This window comes from Nuphar pumila, chromosome 6 (genome assembly GCF_984573655.1).
Source record: "Nuphar pumila chromosome 6, dmNupPumi1.hap1.1, whole genome shotgun sequence".
Classification (NCBI taxonomy): domain Eukaryota; kingdom Viridiplantae; phylum Streptophyta; class Magnoliopsida; order Nymphaeales; family Nymphaeaceae; genus Nuphar; species Nuphar pumila.
The window spans coordinates 127610566-127627750 of record NC_143254.1 but is presented as its reverse complement, the minus strand read 5'-3'; the positions used below and the strand labels follow the sequence as shown (position 1 = coordinate 127627750).

Below are 17185 nucleotides of genomic sequence, written 5' to 3'. Positions count from 1 at the left end.
TCATCATTGCCTATGATGATCATATCAACATAAAGCAGAAGGATGACAATACTATTACCTGCACTTTTAACAAAGAGAGCAGTGTCAATATAACATGAACGAAAACTCAATTTTATCATGATAGCACTAAATCTATTATACCAAGTTTTACGGGCTTGTTTAAGACAATATAAAGCTTTTAATAATCTAAGAGTTTGACCTTGGTTGACATTAATTCCCGGCGGAGGATCCATATATACTTCTTCATTTAATTCACCATTAAGAAAGGCATTTTTAACATCTAGTTGGAATATAGGTCATTTCTTAGATGATGCAATAACAATTAAAGTTCTAACACTTGTCATGCGAGCCACGGGAGCAAAAGTCTCCTCATAATCGATACCATATTCTTGTGAGTATCCATTAGCTACCAATCTGGCTTTATATCGTTCTAGGAAACCATCGCTTTTTGTCTTGACTTTATAAACCCAAAGACATCCAATAGCTTTTTTATTTGGAGGAAGTTGAACTATTTCCCAAGTTTTAGCCTTATTTAAAGCATCTAGTTCAACTTTCATTGCTTCAACCCAATGAGATATATTTTTTGTTTGATTATAATGAGAAAGCTCATAATATGAATGCAAAGCTATTAGACAAGCTCTATAATTAGGTGAAAGAGATTCATATAAGACAAACCTATTAGGAGGAATTGATTTTCTAGAGGATCGCCTAAGGGAAGTCTCTTCTAGAGGTTCATTAAGCCGCAAGAATTTTTCCAAAGCACTAATAGGTTGTTCTTGTTCACGCCGGGTGTAAACTTGGAGATTGTCATCATTAGTTGGTGATACTTCAATATTATGAGAATCATCACTATTATGTGTATTTTCTAAGATTTTCGGATGACTTAAAGAGTCATCATTTGTATCATCTAAAAGGTCATTGAGAAACATATATTCAATTTCATTTGGATTATCTAATATTTCAAAATCGTTTTCATCTTCTAAAAATGTCACATCCTTGAAGACGTATAGCTTATTGTTTTTGTGGTCAAAACATCTATACCCTTTTGATTTTCACCATATCCTAAAAATACACATTCAATTGCTTTTGGTGATAATTTATCTCTTTTATGTAAAAAAACAAAACATTTACATCCAAAAATACGAAGACGATTATAATTGGGCGTCATGTTAAAAAGTTTTTCATGAGAGACATTATTTAATTTCAAAGATGGCATTCTATTAATTAAATAGGTGGAGGTTAACACGGCTTCGCCCCAAAAAAAAATTGGAATATTTTTAGAGATAAGTAATGATCTAGTGGTTTCTAAAATATGTCTATGTTTTCTTTCTGCTAGGCCATTTTGTTGAGAAGTTCTTGGGCATGATCTTTGATGACAAATGTCATGTTGTTTTAAATATGATTGAAACTCATTTGATAAGTATTCTCCACCCGAATCAGATCGAAGAATGGAAACGCGGCTTTGAAATTGATTTTGAACCTTTGCACAAAATTCTTTAAAAAGTTGAAAACTTCCGATTTAAAATTAAGAAAATAGATCCATACATATCTAGTATAATCATCAATAAATGTAACATAATATGAATAACCAGCTTTAGATAGAACCAGAGATGGTCCACATACATCGGAATGCACCAATACAAATGGTCTTGTTGACACAAAGGTTCTAGTAGTAAAAGGAATAGACTTCATTTTTCCAAAAATGCAATCTTTGCAATTGACTTTTTCTTTACAAAATTTGTTTCCAAAAGGAAAAAGATACATTTTAGAGTAACTTGGATGTCCAAGTCTTTTATGCCAAGTCTCAATACTTTTATCTCGGACATAAGTACAAAAAGAAGTATTAGGGAGTGTTAAGTGATCAAAAAAATAAAGATCTCCCTTTTTATGGCCTTGCCCAGTCCGCTTCCCGGACCGGAGATCCTGCACAAAGCACCCTTGAGATGAGAAAGATATTTCACATCCATGGTCGGCAATTTGAGAAACGGAGAAAAGGTTAAGATTTAGTTTAGGAACTATTCTTACTTTTGGATCAAAAAAATTTTGAATATTTTTTGGATTAAGAGTCCCAATACCATTTATTTTGAGAAAGGTTTCATCGGCCGTAGAGACACAAGATATTTTTGAATTGGTGCACACGTTGGTTAATGCATTTTCATGGGGAGTCGTGTGAAAAGAAGCTCTGGAATCTAAAATCCAAGAATACGTACTGGGGGATGATGAGAAGGCAATAGCGACACCGGAGGTGGAGGAAGTGGCCTTTAGAAGTTGTTGGACAGCCATGAAAATTTGACCAAGAGTATCCTTAAGATCCCCGTTTTTGTCTTCATCTTCTTTGAAGGATTCCTCAACGGAAGCCACCTTCGGCTTGAAAGTCCCATTAAGCTTTGGGCAAACGGGTTTGATATGTCCCGGCTCATAACAATGATGACATATAATCATCTTCCTTCCACCACTCCCTTGTTTACCAAAATGAGGTGGCTTGTATGTTTTAACATGGTTGCCGGGTTTAGACACGACAAGAACTTCATCCATACTTTTACTCATGTCATGCCTAGTCTCTTCTTGAGTAATTTCAGCAATAGCATCCTCTATGGAGGAATAGTGGAACTATGGAGGAGAGAAAATCTAACGTGTTCAAATTCGGGACGAAGCACAAATAAAAACTGAAACAATCTATCTTGTTTCATTTGCTTTTGTCTAAATTCCATATCCTCCATAGTCACCCATTTAGGCTCTAAGAGAGCCAATTCATCCCACAAAGGGTTTAGAGTACTATAGTAATCTTGTATGCTCATATCCCCTTGTTTTGTGGTTCTCACTTTTTCTTGCAAAAAGTAAGTTCTTGCAAGATCTTTTTGGATACACATACCCTTCGTAAAAAAACCAAGCTTCATTGGCTCGGTGAAATTTGGCAATATTAGCACATACCTTAAGTTCAACATTATTCATAAACCATGCTAGGATTTTTGCATAGTTACTCTCCCAATCTTCCACTTGGCGTTGATGATCTTCTATTGCTTTGAGGCGAGCATCACCCTCAAGAGCTTTTTCTTGATCTCCTTCTATCTTTGTGAGCTTTAGTTGGGGTTCCGGAATGGTCCCCATTACATAACTCCAAAGCTTCTTTCCTTTGAGATTATTTTCCATTGCGGATGCCCACATCATGTATTTTTTTCCATTGAACTTGAATGATAGGTCGATCTTGGCTTTCATTGCTTTGGTATGAAGATGCAAACAAGAGGAAGTAGAGAGAGACAAGATTTTCACCTTAAAGAATCGAATGGCTCGGATACCATGTAATGAAGTATGCGGAAGAATCAAGAATGCAAATGTATTCATAATGTCCAACAAATGGACTTAGCACAAGAGAATAAATCCACTAAAGGAACAATATGAAAGGACTTGCAACAAGGCTACACATAAAATAAATACTCCATTTATTGGAGAGGAGCTCTCTAAAAGCATTGAAGGATACAAGGGGATGCACCCCTATTTATACACAAGGAGGCACTCAAGGGGCTCCCAATAGAGTCGTTGGGAGCCCCCAACGGTCACAATTATGACCATTGCGGGCCCCAACGACTCTATGGTGGGGCCCCTTAAGTGGCTCAAAAAAAGGATTTTAAAAAAATAAAAAGAAGAAAAGAAATACAGAAAAAATAAAAGAATAAAAACAAGTACCCCTATCGGGGTACTTGTGAAAAGACCATAATACCCCTATCGGGTATTATGGTGTAAATACATATATATATTGTTACAATTGTTTTAACAGGATCATCCCCTTAGTATAAGTATTGAAAAATGTATGGTTATCCGCCTTTGTAAAGCTTTATATGGGCTTAAACAAGCTTTGAAAGCTTAGTATGAACGATTCAGTAAGGCTATTAGATTTTGGTTTTAAATTATGTTATACTAACACTGTTCTTTTTATAAGATCTACAGGTTCTACGTTTGTCATTTTGCTCTTGTATGTTGATGATATGATCATTGCAGAGAGTAATAAGAAAGGAGTTGAAGAAATTAAATTTATGCTTAAAGAAATTTTTTATATGACTGACCTTGGTTTCTAGAGATGTTTCTTAGGTATTGAAGTAGCCTATTCACCAAGAGGATACATTTTATCTCAAATGAAGTTTGCAACTTATATTGCTGCACATTCAGGAATCGCAAATGAAAAACATATTGACACTCATGAAGTGATCAATGTCAAAATGAGAGTTGAAGATGGAGTCATGTCGTATAATTCAACCCTTTATAGACAACTTATTGGATTACTAATGTATTTGTCTATTAATAGACCGAACATTGCGCATGCAGTGCATACTGCAAGTCAATTTCAACATGCGCCTACTTCGGTCCACATGAGTGCTATATTGAGAATAGTTTAATACATTAAAAATACTATATCTAAAGGGTTATTCTTATCTTCTTCTTCATCATTAAATCTTATTGCATATACTGGCTTTAACCGGGGAGGTAATCCCATAACCGACACTTAACTACAAGTTTTTGTGTGTTCTTAGGTGATTCCCTTATATCCTTGAAATGTAAAAAGCAACAAAAGATGTTGTTATCCTCTACGAAAGTTGAATTTAGGGTGATGGCTATAACAACAACCGAGATCGTGTAGCTAAGGTCTTTGCTTAAAGATATGGGAGTTGATGCCCCGGAACCTTCAAAAATGTGTTGCAATAACAAAAGTGTCATATATATTGTCAACAATCATACATTTCACGAACGAAGTACATTGAGATGGATTGCCACTATGTTCGAGAAGAATACTTAAATGGGATTATTGATTTGCCATATGTACAGTCTGAATTTCAGATCGCGGACTTCTTCACTAAAGCACTTCCATTACTGCGATTTATTTTTCTCCTTAACAAACTTTCAGTGATCTCACCACAAGTTTGAAGGAGAGTGTTAAAATATGACTATATATATCAAGGGTATTTTGGTCATTTTCTCTATTGTAATAGAGACAGTCTAGTAGAGATTGTTTTGCAATTTTGTTTAATTTTATTTCTCCGTTTTTTGTTTTTGACTGTTACAGTCAATATGACTGTTGGGGCTGACTGTTGGAAGCAGTCCAACTAGTTGGATTGCCTCCCTTTGCGCTCTCTTGGCTCTATAAATAGATTTATTCTTCTTGGTGTAAATCTATGCTTTTTACAAGCATATTTGAGGTTACATAAATTTATATTTTTTACATTGTGACTCTTGTAAGATTTGTGCTCCTGTGATTGTCTCCTTAGTGAGATTGTATTTGACCCAATAGTGGTCTTTGTGTGTTTGTGATCTCTTGTAGCCCTTAGTGGCATTCTATTGTGATTATTATTCACTTCATTTCAAGGTCTATAGGGGGTAGGATGGGGGAAGGTTTCAAAGTCATGCCTAACTTCATAGTAACTGATTATGACACTCTAATTGCTTAAGGTTACTTACAAAATCATTATAAATGACAAGAACCTTTTGAATTCATTAAATAGAATGATATAAGATATCCTATTAATCAAAACACACACTAAACTCATCCAATGCAGTCCCTTTTGACAATAACATTACAGATTGTATTGTGCAATGGGTGTTCCTATGCAGATTTGTCCAGAACCATCAGAAATGATGTATGCACAACACTAAGCATGCGTAATGCCGGCTACATATAATGTGTATTAAATATAAATATTTCTAGATTATCTCCACAAGTGAATTCTTCAAATTGAATCTGCATCCTGCAAGGAAGCGAGTTTTATTTGTTTAAACATGCATTCATGTGTTGTAGAAGTTTGATGGTGATGCAAAAGCATCATGACACTGAGGTAGACCATAACATATGAAAAGGAACACTTTCAAGATTGAAGCAACCAAATATTGAAATATTACCTCGCAATGTTCATTATGCTTGAAAGAGGCAAAGCTAGATATTTTGATGGAACAAAGGTTAGAGGAATCATTTCAGAGTTAGGTGCTAGCAAAGGTTCAAGCCAATGCCTTCCCCATAATCTGGCAACATCAAGTGGTAGCCACCTATTCCAATATGTAAGATTAGCATGTGTACAATTAATCAGAATAACCACACGCTGACTGTTGTATTTCTAGCAGATGTTAGAAAGTTCTAAAATGATTACCCATTGCAGTTCAATGCAATTCGGCTGGCACCTTTTGCAATAAGAATCTGAAAGAAAAGTCACCATGGAAAACTGAATGAGAATAAGATTTTGAAAACAAAAAAAATCAAAAGGAAAAAAAAAAGAAACAGTGATCAAGGAGGCTAAATGAAATGCAGCAAGTACTACAATGATAAAAAAAGGGTAGAAATCTAAAAAAATCCATAGATTGATAAAAACACTGAATAAAGGTGCCTTACCTGGCAACACTTCGTATTTCCTCCACATGCAGCATAATGTAAAGCAGTGCTTCCAGCACCTGGAGAAAACAGAACTCATTGATAACAGAATCGCAAACAGGAAAATAACCATATGAAAATAATAAAATAAATTAATTGATAAATTAAATGCAAATAAACAGTACCTATCAAGTCCATTGATGTACCATAGTGGAACGTTACAGCTGAGACGCTTGCATTTATATCAAGTAGCAATTGCACACAATCAAAATGCCCATGCAGTGCAGCCACATGAAGTGCTTTTATTCCCCCATCAGCAGACCTGTTCACAAATTTGGAAAGGGCACTGCAACAAAGGACGAGCAAAACTAAATATTTGTAATTCATTTGGATGGGCATGGTGCCATATAATACTTGGGCATGAATTACACAAAACAGACCATTGAAGAAACACAAAATGTCAATCTTCTACATGCATATAACTAAACACATGCATGCAAAACCATATAAAGCAACAAATTAGGAGCATTTGTAAGTTGCAATGTATTCTGAAATGTGAGAACAAGAAGTAGTGCATTAAAAAGAAACGGTCATAGCTGACCATGGTCCGGAGGCCAACAGAACAAAATAAAAATGCATATCCATCCTTTGAGAACAAACAAAGAAAAAAATTAACATACCTTCTACTGTATTTTTGCCTTTCGGAGCTTTTATCAATACATTCTGAAGAACTGATTGCATAGGGCTCACTAGGAATAAAATCAGTGACAACGAGTCTTATACACCTGACATGACCATTAACTGCTGCAAAATGCAATGCTGTTCTACCGCTAAGGTAGTCCGCTCTTGTAACCTGAATAAATAGAACCCTACCATCACATTACAAACAAAGGCAAAAAAACTGGAAGATTAAGATCATGAGTCTTAACAGCAACAATCAGCTAATAGTAGGCAGAATTACGTCGCTTTTGTACAAGAGAAGGGTTTGAACCACTTCCCAGTGTCCATATCGACAAGCATGCATCAACGCTGTCTGCATCATGATAAACCAAACAAGGAAAAGAAAAGATTTAAGAATGATGAACAATATTTATGCACGTTACACAAGCAAAAGCAAATGTCAATTCGTAACAAGCTCCAATGTCAAACTAAACGACCCAGTGTCTAATTCTTTCAGAAAATGAGCAAACCATGATGAAGAATCAATCTCTGCATAAAACACCATGTATCAGCCTAGAACAAATAGTCAATCATCCAAATAACAAACCCATCTTCAGAACCAAATTCATCATCAGTCCAATACTTCTCCGTAGCAATACCAAAAAATGAATGAATTTAAGTGTTTTCTGGTCATATTTTGCAATAACAGACTAATCTTCTCTCAAACACTGGCCTGAACAACAATTACGTAAGACTTACCAACAACCAACGTTTCTAAACTTCGAAAAAAAAAGGATCAACCAATTCACAACTCAAACAAAAACCTAATTACGTGAAATCAGGAAACATAAACATATGAGAAGAAATTGAATCACCTGACCACAATAATTCCTAGAATTGACATCTGCCCCATGCTCAAGCAATAAGTTTACAATCTGCAGAAAATAAAATTAAACAAAAAATAAACCAAATGGCTGATTGATATTCATAAAAAGAAAGGTGAAGAACAGAGGAGGAGGTAGAGAACAGACCTCATTGTGGCATTTTGCAGCGGCAAAATGAAGAGGCGAATTGAGGCCGCCGAACGTGGAGTATTTGGCAAGGCAGGGGTTTAATTCCAGGAGCATGCGAGCTTCAATAAGATCTCCATCTCTAGCGGCGGAAACCAAACGCTCTCCAGACGCTGAACACCCAAACGAATTCCCCATCCCCAAAGCTAAACGAACAACATCAACTTGAATTCCCCTCAAATCATCAAACCCACACGAAGACCCACACTAAACACCATTATCATATACACCTTAATCAAAATTTCACACAAATCATGAAACACAGAACAGCCTTATCAAAACAACCCCAATTTATCAACCCTAACCACAATTACATTTGCATGATTAAGAAAAATCCCCCACGAACCATCAAACAAACATAAAACCCATCTCAGAAATTTCTCTAAACTATCAATTCCAAATAAAAACCATCATTTATCTACTCTTTAACAACCACTATCATACAAACGATTCTACCAACGAAATAGAAAACCTTTTTTTCTTCTGTTTTTTCTTGGTGGTGTTGCTTTCTTGTTAGGAAGAAAAAGTCGAGGGACTAGGTCACGCGAGGGAAGATGATGAAGACGGAGCCGACGACGATGATGAAGGTGGTAATCAGAACAATGGTTTGTGGTTGCTGGTACCTAGGGTTAGGTTTCCCCTTGACATACATCTCTCTCTCTCTCTCTCTCTCTCTCTCTCTCTCTCTCTCTCTCTCTTGATGTGGGTGGTGAGGTGGCGTGAAATTTGAAAGTTTCCCCACCAATGGCAGAAGAGGGAGCGATCCTTCTAGCGTCCCGCAACTTCCGAGCCACCCTTCTACATGTAGATGTTGCTAAAAGAAGAGAACATTGCAGAAGCTGATAAAACACTCATAAAGAAAAAGAAAAGAAGAATCTAGCAGAAGATGATAAAACACTAATAAAGAAAAGAAGTATTCGGTGAATACACGAGGTACAACTATACAAAAATGAATTACAGATTTGTGTCCAAGCTATGCTAATGTAAAGCGTTGGATTATGAAAAGCAGGTCCAGATCCAGTAGAGAGGGCAGACAAAGTAGATAACGGAGTGAAGCATGGCTTGGCCCTGCCCTATCTGCTCCGGCAAGGAGAACCACAATGTATTTACGTTGAGACAGAGACAGTATCAATCCTGGTTTGAACGAGAAATAATAAACTAACTAAAATATTATACATAAACCAACAGAAAAATGTTCAATGTATGAGTTCGTAATGTAAGCAAACGGGAGTTAGTGAGAGAATCGATCAAGCCCAATGTGAGGAGCATATTACTGGGACATTCTTTAGGAGTTTGTTTGAGCCCATAAAATATATATTTTATGACATGATGGGAAACTGTAAGTCCTGAAAGCTTGAAAATTGTTTCTTATAAACATTGTGAAGATCACCACGAAGAAAGGCATTGCACATTTAATTGTTTAATGGGCTATTAAAAGTAATTGTTAAGGCAAATGGAGGTTGGTTTGATTACATAAAGTATCAAAGTAGTCAATATCTTTTTATTGATCATAGCCTTTTGCGACAAGTCGTGCTTTGTACGGTTCAAGAGATTCATCTGTTTTTCTTTTAATTTTGAATACCTATATACAACCAATAACAGGGCTTCAGGTTAAATTTTGATGCAGGGCATCAAATTCTTTTGTCAGCATCACACGAGTGAAGGACTTTATGTTCTTGACGAAAGGTTTTAGATTCTAAATCTTGAAAGAAGTGGGCTTCTAAAGCGATCGGTAAAAGATGGTAGGTGGATAAATATATATTCGGAATGTGAGTTCCATCTTGGGACCCAGTTGTCATTGAATGAATTTGCAAGGGAGGTGCAACAAGAGCAAGATCACTCAAGGGTTCTTACGAAGGAGGTTCAGGGATAGTGTTTACTAAAGTAATCGATAAAGGATGGTTGGTGGATAAATATATCTTGGGAATGCAAGTCCCATCTTGGGACCTAGCTGTCATTAAATGAGTTCGCAAGGGAGGTGCAATAAGAGCTGGATCAGTCAAGGGTTCTTACGAAGGAGGTTCAGGGATAGTGTCAACTATGGAAATGAGGATGGATTCAGTTATAAGATTCAGAGAAAGTTCAACGAAAGAATTATGGGATAAAACTGGTTGAATGGGTGTCTATGAAGGTGAACCCATCACATTCGGGTGAGTATTAAGTTGAAGAGGTATGATAGGTAATGGGATAGGAGGGGGCAGTGAGAATCGACACTGGGTTTAGAGATTTTGGGAAGATGGGTATCGAGTTTGGAGGGGATACCATAGTCGAATCTTGAAAGAAAATTTTATTTTCATCAAATATAACATTTTGTGAAACAACTATTTTTTCAATTTTGGGATTAAGACATTGGTAATCATGGTAGGAATTACTATAGCCTACAAAGATATCTAATTTGGAGGATCGATATGGGCAAAAGGCAAGGATGATAGGTACTACCAAAGACTTTTAAAAACTTATAGTCAAGTGGTCAGTTAAACAAACTTTCAAAAAGACATTGATTGTGAGAAATAGGATAAGGTATACGGTTTATTAGATAGACTACAGTATTAAACGCAAAGGTCCAAGATTTAGTACGAATAAAGGCTTGTCTCATTAGGCTTAAACCGGTGTCCACTATGTGACGATAATTTCTCTTTGCTGCATTGTTTTATTCATGTGTGTGTGGACAAGAGATTCTATGCGTGATTTCACATTTCCTAAAAAATGGTTCTAGCCCTTTACACTCTCCACCACCATCAGTTTGTAGAGATTTTATTTTCTTTCCAAAGAGATTTTCATATTTCACCATAAAATCACGGAACACACATGTCACATCTGATTTATTTGCAATCATATATATCCATGTAAATCTCAAAAAAACATCAACAAAATGAATGTAATATCAATATCTTTCCAAACTAATAATTAGGGCAGGCCCCCAAACATCTAAATAAATGAGTTGTAAAGGTTCAAATAACTTGTGACTCGAACTTGAGAAAGGAAGAGCATGACTCTTTCCTTGTTGACAAGCATCACATATTTTATTCAAAGCATGATAATAATAAGGAAAACCAAATTTATTCACCACTTTTTGAACTATCGGCATAGCTGGATGACCTAGGCATTCCATTGATTCATGGTTGTTCGTTCCCCCACAATGTTGTTTTTTATCCATTTTTATTCAAGTTGTCCAATGCAAGCTTTAATTGATAAAGACCGTCATTATTCCGTCTTCAAATGATCTATGTCCCTAAAGCAGGATCCTTAACACAACAATATTCATGGTAAAATTCAAAGATAGCATGGAACATGTAAAATATTTCTAGGCTCAAATTTTGAACCATTAATAGCAAAATGAGAAGAACCAATATTCTAAATTTGCAAACCAGTTTCATCACCTATTTTCACCGTATATTTGCCTTGATATGGAGCATGTAACGAAAGAGAATTTAAATCATGTGCAATGTGGTGTGAAGCTCCCAAATCGGGTTACAGGTTTCCTTCCTCCATACTATTCGCTGACGCCTGATATGCTTGAGGAGTCATCACACGATCTTCATTGAAGTTTCTTTGAACATTGTGTGTTTTGAAAGCAACGTTTTGTAGTATGCCTCAGTTTCTCACAATATTGACATATTACACTGCCTGATTTATTATTTTTTCAACATCCTGACCCTGTCCTCGAAACCAACCTTTTTCTCTATTATTTTGAAACCAACCTTGTTGTTGAGCATAGTCAATAATTTGTTCAAAGAGTCTACCATTTTCAATTTGGATCTCCATGGCCGTCTGAGGCTTGAATTCCAATGGAACTTCAATACGAATGCTAGCAAAGTGTCCTCTTCCAAAGGGTACGAGTGAAGTGATCAACCTCAATAAGGTACCCCATGAAGATATTCAGCCATGCCTTCAAAATACTCCATATTCCACAATTCCAAACGATAGATTAGGTAACTGAGTCCATATAGGAACTCTGATATGAGCTTTCAGAGGCATGCCGGGCTGCTACCTATTTCCTGTGAGCGTGCAACCTCCTGTGCACCTCATCGCAATATCATCTTCAGATCATTCTCATTGGCTACTCGGATGAAAAACAAGCCGTTATTGAGTTTTGTGAATCAGAGTTCGGCAATATTGGCCCATAACTTTGGCGAGGATGAATATATAAATTTGAAATCCATCCTCTTGTATCTCTCACCACCAGAAAGGCCCGCTATTGCGCTCCATCTGACAGGTTGGAGCATGTGATCATAGTTAGACACCGGAATAAATTAGGTGTGTCAACGGGTCAGGTTTACCCAAACCCGACCCAGACCAAACCCTGTAGGGTCCTGGTATGGTGATAAATAATAAGACCCAAGTCAGGACCCGAAGGTCCGACTAATACATGGATTCATGTATAGTTTCTGAAATTTTATATCCAACCCGAGTTTTGACTAAGACACACAAATTTTCAATGTAAAATTGATCAAAAAATTTATTTTACCGGGTCTGGTTCATGTAGTTCTTATTGGGTCCGGGTATGATTTCTCTTGTAGTGGACCCGATTAAACCCAAGTCTGTATCCGATACCATATCCAGAAACCAGGTCCAAGTTTGGTTCTACCTGGGTCCGAACCAAATCCGGCCCGTTGACACCCTTAGAATAAACAAATGATTGTTATTGGGGCCCTTTGTGATTGTCACTGGAGGCAAATTCTTCTTTCCTCTAGTCATTACTTCTTTAACAATCGCCAGGATTTCCATGGACCTGCTGCAGAACCAACATCGCCTGATTCTGGTGTAGGCTCGTCCAGGGGAAGGCGCGGGGGTGGGGGAACCGGTGACTTACCACTATCTGGGATGGACACTCTCTCTCCAGCCATGATGACAGGATCTTCTTTTGAGAACAACAATTGTTACCTTAGCTTTTTACAAGCATTGTGTGAACTAGGATTTTCATGATTTTTTTGTTCTTTTATCTTAAATCTAAATTATGATGCACAAATAAGATTTTGATACACAAATGGCTTATCTTAAATCTAAATTATGATGTAAATTTGTGTTTTGTCCCTTCTTAGAATGATCTGCTTGCAGTAGATATTTCATTACTTGCAGAGTCTTGAGCCAACTTAAAAGCCTACCTGTATGCGTTAATGGAAGCTCTATTGCACTCGTTGTGACTTCAAAGTGTACAGGTCTTCTACTTATGTACATTGGCTTTCTTAATGCATAAATATTTTCTTCAAGTGATCTGTGTTCTTGCTTGATGCTTATGTGATATTTTAAGCGCATGCTTGTGAGATTGCACAAGTGCACCTCGTTTGTGATCTTACATTAATCTTTGTATGTTTACTGTAGTTTTCTTAGGCTCGTGAGGCTGACTTGGTCAGGAATCATCAGGTGTTGCACAATGCTTCTAATTAGCATGTGACAACTGGTATCATAGCCTATTTGATAGTGGGGAAAGGAAAAGAATGATTGGTATCAAAACCCTCAATGGTTGTTTCAATTGAACTAAAAAATAAGTGATATAAGGGTAGAAAGAGAGACAAAGATAAAGCTATTATAGCGGGGCAGGTTATATACGCACCCCCAACACGCACTGTAGCTACAGTGCATGTTCGGGAGAGAACACGCAACACCCTCTCCTACTATAGAGACAGTGAAAGGGTCCCACCTAGAGTAAACAACTAATATGTTTAAGGAACAAGTGATGATAACTGAAAAAAAGTTGACAAAGTTATCGGTAGATGTTCAAGCGAGTTCTGGTGTTGTCTATAGGGCACAAGACAATTTTGCTAAGCTAGAGGGTTAAGTAAAGGCGAAGGTCAAGAAATTGAGGGTCACAGTTCGAGAGTTGGCGGACAAGTTGGGTACTCAAGAGACCGAGTTGCATGAACTCCGAGAGGGATACAAAGTCTTAGAAAGATTGTTGGGGAATGAAATTGAGGTAGTATTGGTCATGTTGGAAATTTTTAAAATGCTTAGAATGGCAGGAACAATATGATAGTTTGACGCGAAAAACCCAAGCTGAAACCTGTAGAGTTGGCGAAGTTCAAAGAAGAAGAGTTCTTCGGCCAAGCTGAGATTAAAGATGATGTCGAACGAATTCACATTGCGGCCAGATGTCTGACCGACAATACTTTGATAAGGTGGAGAACACATTGTAAGAACATCGAAAGATGAAGGTTAATGATTGATTCGTGGGATGAATTTAAGATGGAAATGAGAGAAAATTTTCTTATGCTGAATGTTGAAGAAATAACTTGTGACAAGTTACTTTGAAGCATACGGGGACTATTCAAGAATATGTCACGGCCTACTTGTCCTTATGCTCAATGATAAAGATATGGCCTAGAGGGACCATATATACTTCTTTAAGAAATGATTTAAGTTCTAGCCTCAACAAGAGTTAACTAGATTGAAGCCAACCGACTTGTCTAGTGCTTTGGTCGTGACATAACAAATGGTTGAACATAATCCACATAATGGACCTCAGACGAGACCATTTTATAGGGATGATTGAGGCATGCAGCGGGTGGCCAAGGTAGAAATCAACATCAAGCACCTCCTCAAGATCAAGGAAACCAAAACAATGCTTGACTAGAGGGACTACAAGGAAATAGACCAGCACCACCAAATCAATATCAGAGAAATCAAAACATTCAATGTTGGTACTACAATAGAAACCACTTCGCTCAGGAGTGCTTCACTTAGAACTTGAAAAATGCAGGGAACATGGCTATCAATGTTATTTAAGTTGAAGATGAACCTACGAGAGAAAAAATCAAGATGGGGTTCTTGTAGAGGGTGAACGCGTTAGATGGGTCTACCTTCATAGTGCCCACAATCAATAAAGAGTTAATATACCTAGAACTGGCCATCAATGGGAGGGCTACTCAAGCGGTGATCGACACAGGGGACAAAAACAACTTTATCGCTTAGGAAGAGGCAAAAAAACTTGGCTTGTGATAGGATAAGAAGATGAGTTGCATGAAGGCAGTGAGCTACACTGCACAACTCATCATGGGGGTATCTCAAGACGTGGTAGTTAGGGCTGAGAAGTGGATTTGTAAAACTAATTTTTTTTATTGCTTTGTTGGACGATTTCAAGGTGATCTTAGGCATAGAGTTTATACGAGCAAACAAAGCAATGTCAATGCTACATCTGAATGTCGTTAGCTTTATGGGTGAGAAGTCTCTGAGTATGATCCCCACATCGATATTGCTACGGTCAAACACCTACATGGTTTCTGCTATAAAAATCAAGAGAAGCCTGCAAGGAGATTATCAAACATTTTTAGTGGCAGTGTGAGAGGACAAAGAAGTGAAACCGCCTGAAAATATTTCATTAATAGTCATGTCCGCATTGAAAGAGTTTCGAGAAGTGATGCTTCTAGAATTGCCAAAGAGATTACCACGATAGTGATAAGTTAATCATTGGATAGAATTGATGCAAGGGTGAGACCACCTACCATGGTACCATACAAAATTTCCCCACCCAAGTTAGAGGAGTTTTGGAAACGACTTGACGATATGCTAGAAGCTAAGATCATTCAACCATCAAAAGCAACCTTTGGTCCTCAAGTGTTGTTTCAATCCAACCATGATGGAAGGGCACTCAACAAGTTGACTATAAAGAATAAATACCCCTGCCTATAATTGTTGATTTGTTCGACCAATTGGAGAAGACATGAGTTTTCTCAAAATTGTACATGTGGTCAGGATATTGACAAGTCAAAATCGTGAGGGTGATGAGGTGAAGACTAATTGTGTCACGTGATATGGCGCTTTCAAGTTCTTGGTAATGTCTTTCAGCTTGACTAATGCTCCTGCAACCTTCTCAACTACGATGAATCAGATCTACTTGTATCTTGATTAATTCATGGTCGTTTACTTGGGCAACATCGTCGTTTATAGTGATAGTCTGGAAGAATAAGTGCAACATGTGTATGTGGCGTTTTAAACCTTGAAAGACAATAACTTGTATCTGAGGCAAGAGAAGTAATTATTCTGTTGGAAGGAAATCAACTGTGTGGGTCACATAGTTTGGGATGGTCATTTGATAATGAACCACCAGAAGGTGAATGTCATTTAAGATTGGGAGACACCAACCAAGTTCATGAACCCCGCTCTTTCTTGGGACTAGCTAACTACTATCACCATCGCCGGTTCTTTGTGGGATTCTTGGCTATTGTAGCACCATTAACTAACCTCTTAAAGAAGATTTAAAAGTGGAAGTGGTAGGAGGAGTGCCAGAAGACATTAAAGGAGGCCATGGCAAAAAAACAGTACTACAGTTGTCCAACCACATGAATCCCTTCGAATTATATACATACATTTAATTATGTCATCGAGGTGTGTTGATGATGCAAGATGGGCATCCCATTGCCTATGGGAGTCAAATTTTGAATAATGTCAAGTGTTGGTATACAATGCTTGAAAGAGATATGACTGCTATTGTTCACTGCCGACATACTTGACTATACTACCTTTTGAGATCCTTGTTTGTCATCTATGCAGACAATATTGCCACGAGCTACTTTCAGACGCAGAAAAAGCTCAATGCTAAACAAGCTCGATGGCAATAGCTCAATACTACACAGACAACGTTGCCACAAGCTACTTTCAGATGCAGAAAAAGCTTAATGCTAAACAAGCTCGATGGCAAGATTTCTTTGCAGAGTTTGATATGATTATAGAGTACAAACCTAACAAAACAAATGTGGTGACAGATGCCTTGAATAGGAAGGCTGAATTGGTGGCCTTAGTTAGGGAGGATACCTCAATTGTAGAACTTTGAAGCTTCCTCCTTGATAGGATTCGTAAGGGTCTACGAGAAGCCCTGACAATGCAACACGTCATTTTTCTTGCAAGGGAGGGAAAGACAAGACAATTTTGGCAACAAGATGGAGTATTGATGACAACTAAAAGCTAGGTATATGTGTTCTGATTGGGATTCTTGCAATGATAGGTACTGAAGGATTGTCACGCTTCATGGGCAGGGGGCACCCAGAACATGAGAGAACTTTGGCATTGCTATCGGCCGTAAATGCATGATGATGTAGATGGGTATATGCACATTTGTTTGATATGTTAGCAAGATAAAACTATAAATCAAAAGCCTGTAAGACTGATAGAG

The 17185-nt window shown here is 37.4% G+C and overlaps 1 protein-coding gene across 6 annotated transcripts in view; it reads right to left on the bottom strand.

The window, feature by feature from the left end:
• The window catches only part of LOC149836137 (E3 ubiquitin-protein ligase XBAT33-like), a 43153-nt gene extending 34083 nt beyond the window's left edge, over positions 1-9070 (bottom strand). For 4 of the 6 annotated variants that reach the window (XR_016432396.1, XM_090009021.1, XM_090009022.1 and 1 more), the window contains exons 1-8: positions 8041-9070; positions 7885-7944; positions 7311-7382; positions 7030-7202; positions 6535-6695; positions 6371-6429; positions 6132-6178; positions 5887-6030 (exon numbers count right to left, since the gene is read on the bottom strand). Coding sequence is in view for 5 of the 6 variants with exons in the window: in XM_090009021.1 (XP_089865147.1) it covers positions 5887-6030; positions 6132-6178; positions 6371-6429; positions 6535-6695; positions 7030-7202; positions 7311-7382; positions 7885-7944; positions 8041-8217 (893 nt within the window). In the remaining variant the exon portion in view is untranslated. The remainder of the gene's footprint in view (positions 1-5886; positions 6031-6131; positions 6179-6370; positions 6430-6534; positions 6696-7029; positions 7203-7310; positions 7383-7884; positions 7945-8040) is intronic. The other 2 variants (XM_090009019.1, XM_090009020.1) reach the window with 2 other exon arrangements.
• Positions 9071-17185: the final 8115 nt, after the last annotated feature.